Below are 2,681 nucleotides of genomic sequence, written 5' to 3'. Positions count from 1 at the left end.
TTATTCATCTTTTCCAACTTACGATTTAATTTTTATTAAATTACTATAATACAAATATATAAATAGAAATAATTTATATTAAAATGATATAAAGTAATAGTTTAACTTATCTCTGACCCTGTGCATGTATAATACAGTCTACAACATAATTAAGGAAAAAAAAACTTAAAATTAACAGTTTGTGTAATTGATTTTATGATGCATATTTCATATCAACATATTCTTAATAACCTCGTTAGTTTTCTTAAGAATGCGTCTATTTAAAATAATAATTAAGAAGTTATTAGTTGAAAAGCAAATTTTCATTTTTTATTATTGCCTTCTAAAAGTTTGTTCTTTGCAATGAACTACATATGATTATATAAAACAAATATTTTAAGTTTAGTTAAAAATAAAGTAATCCAAAAAATGCTTTATTAATTATTAAGACATTAAATAGCAGTGTTAATTTATACTTATATTTACTAAACAAAATAAAACTTATTTATCAGTTTAACCTTTTTATTGAACATAAGCGAAGCAAAGCAACCAAACAAATATTTTGAGAGCAAATTAAAAAGATATTTACGATTAACTCAAACAAAATTTCAAAAATGAATAATCCCTTTGCAATTGTTCCTATAGCTTCTGGAATTCAAGTGTACTTCACATAGCTTGATTCGAACATGTTTTTAGTAAAATCACACGGAATATTTAACCATTTTTCTTTTTTAACGTCGTATAAGTGAACAACTGTTTGTGTAAGAGGTTCACCAGAATTTTGAAATACTACAACATTTTCACCAATGCTAAAGGCTTTTAAAGTACTGTCCATATAAACAAGCAAATATTTCTGAATAGATTTCTGTATACACTCTTGAATAACTATCAAACACTTCACAATTTGTATTAAATACTCCACCAATTACAAACAACTTATTACCCATACTAACTGCAGCATGACTACTTTTTCTTTCAAACATATCAGGTAAATAAGTCCATTTGTTTTCATGATGATCGTACGCTTCTACTGATTTCAATTGAGACCAATTATCTGAACCTCCAGTAACAACAATTTTACCTTCAAAAACTGTACAAGCTGCACAATCTCTTGCTACATTTAAATCTGCTATGTTGTTCAGTATTTTATTATTGGTGTCGTAAGTGTAACACGAACTAAAACTTTCATCATTGTTTACATTCAATCCTCCTATTAGATATAAGTTACTCATGAAAGAACTAACACAATAACAAGACCGGTTTTTCATTACTACATATTGATGAATCCAAGTCTTATTTTCTTCAGAATAAATTTCAACAGATACAACTGACTCGTCATCTAAACTTTCATTTAGTTCTGCTATATCACCAATAGCAAATATATTAGATTTGATTTTGACTAAATTGAAGTAGCAATGCGGTTTTACCATAGAAGGAAATTTACTCACTTTAAAACTAGGTGGTTCCAATGCTAAAATTTCGTTTGTAATTTTTCCCATTTTTGTCTTTTCCTCCACAAACCAAAATACTGAAGCCTTCTTGGTTACAATATCTGTTTTTTGTACAAAACTTTTGGTACATGAAATGAGTTTGACTCGTTTTTTTCATGCATCATAAATATTTTAAAGAAAAAAGTCAGTCTAAAAACAGTAACATAAATTAACCTTAATGTCAAAAAATTAAATACATGTATTAGTGAGAAGATAGTTTTTAAAAGGTATTGTTTACTAAACGACATAAAAAAGCGCTCAAATCTCAGGACTATCGATCTGGTGGCACGAAATTCTTTTTTAGTTATACATTTGTACATCAATTTAATACTCTTATCATTATGTCTAGGACAAGACATCAATTATTATAGAAAAATGTATGGTTTTGATTAGAAAATTATGCAGTAAAATAAATTATAAGTATTTTATTTATTTGACAAATAATTACTAAACAAGTGTTAAGTTTTAACAAAAAAGTATAATTTTCTCTCTAAATATTTTTTAGTTAACGAAAAAATTAATATACTTTATAAAATATATTTCAATGCAGCCAGTATTTATCAGCTACAAATTCAAGAGAATGTAACTCATTGCAGTTACAGAGCAGCTTGTTTATCTGTCATGGAGTAACTTTTTCAGTGTAACTTAAAATACATTTTAGTCTCGCTTAAAACTTAACATGAAGTAAACTAATTATAATACCTTCATTTTTCTTGTTTTATAGTTATCATATATTATTTATATATAACTGACAATGAAGACCTAATCTTTTGCATGTATGAGTTTTATAACTTTGATTGCTTTTAAGTTATTTAATTAAAATTTAAGTATTTAGTTTTTCTCTAATATTTTAGTTAAAATTTTTTGTCATATTTTGTTACTAATCTTAAAAGTTATTAGTAATAAATAAAACGTTTTAATTATTTTTTATAGAAGGCTAAATACACTACCAGTTTATTCTATATGATGTGGTAGCATTGCTCAGATTTATTGACTAGAACTTAGTTTCTCTTTTAGTTAGTTACGTTATCACGCTTTTGAACTAATAAAAAGTTCAATGTTTAAGTAGGGGGTTAGTTATGTCTAAACCATATATATAAACCTTCTACGTTAGTTTATAAAACTTAAAATTTCACTAAATTTTTAATATCTCTATAGTTTATCCATAAAAACAATAATATAAATAATATTTGAACAAAAATAAATGAAAAA

General features: G+C 25.2%; 1 protein-coding gene across 1 annotated transcript; it reads right to left on the bottom strand.

The window, feature by feature from the left end:
* Positions 1-634: 634 nt before the first annotated feature.
* LOC145847837 (kelch-like protein 41a) lies at positions 635-1,478 on the bottom strand. The gene is made up of 2 exons (XM_082953741.1): positions 933-1,478; positions 635-832 (listed from the first exon to the last, which is right to left on the bottom strand). Exons 1-2 carry the CDS (start codon positions 1,476-1,478, stop codon positions 635-637), a joined length of 744 nt encoding a protein of 247 aa, XP_082809867.1.
* Positions 1,479-2,681: the final 1,203 nt, after the last annotated feature.

The sequence above is a fragment of the Thalia democratica genome, unplaced genomic scaffold (genome assembly GCF_965202585.1).
Source record: "Thalia democratica unplaced genomic scaffold, ktThaDemo2.hap1.1 HAP1_SCAFFOLD_1131, whole genome shotgun sequence".
Lineage (NCBI taxonomy): Eukaryota > Metazoa > Chordata > Thaliacea > Salpida > Salpidae > Thalia > Thalia democratica.
The sequence above is the reverse complement of the archived record's forward strand: the minus strand, read 5'-3'. Positions and strand labels throughout refer to the sequence as shown.

What these genes read in the sequence shown, in the direction of transcription:
- LOC145847837 (XM_082953741.1), bottom strand. Translation starts at nt 1,478, where the DNA reads ATGGGAAAAATTACAAACGAAATTTTAGCATTGGAACCACCTAGTTTT. An exon ending in GAAAAAGTAGTCATGCTGCA is followed by an intron (nt 833 to 932) that starts GTTAGTATGGGT and finishes AAATCTATTCAG; the next exon opens with AAATATTTGCTTGTTTATAT.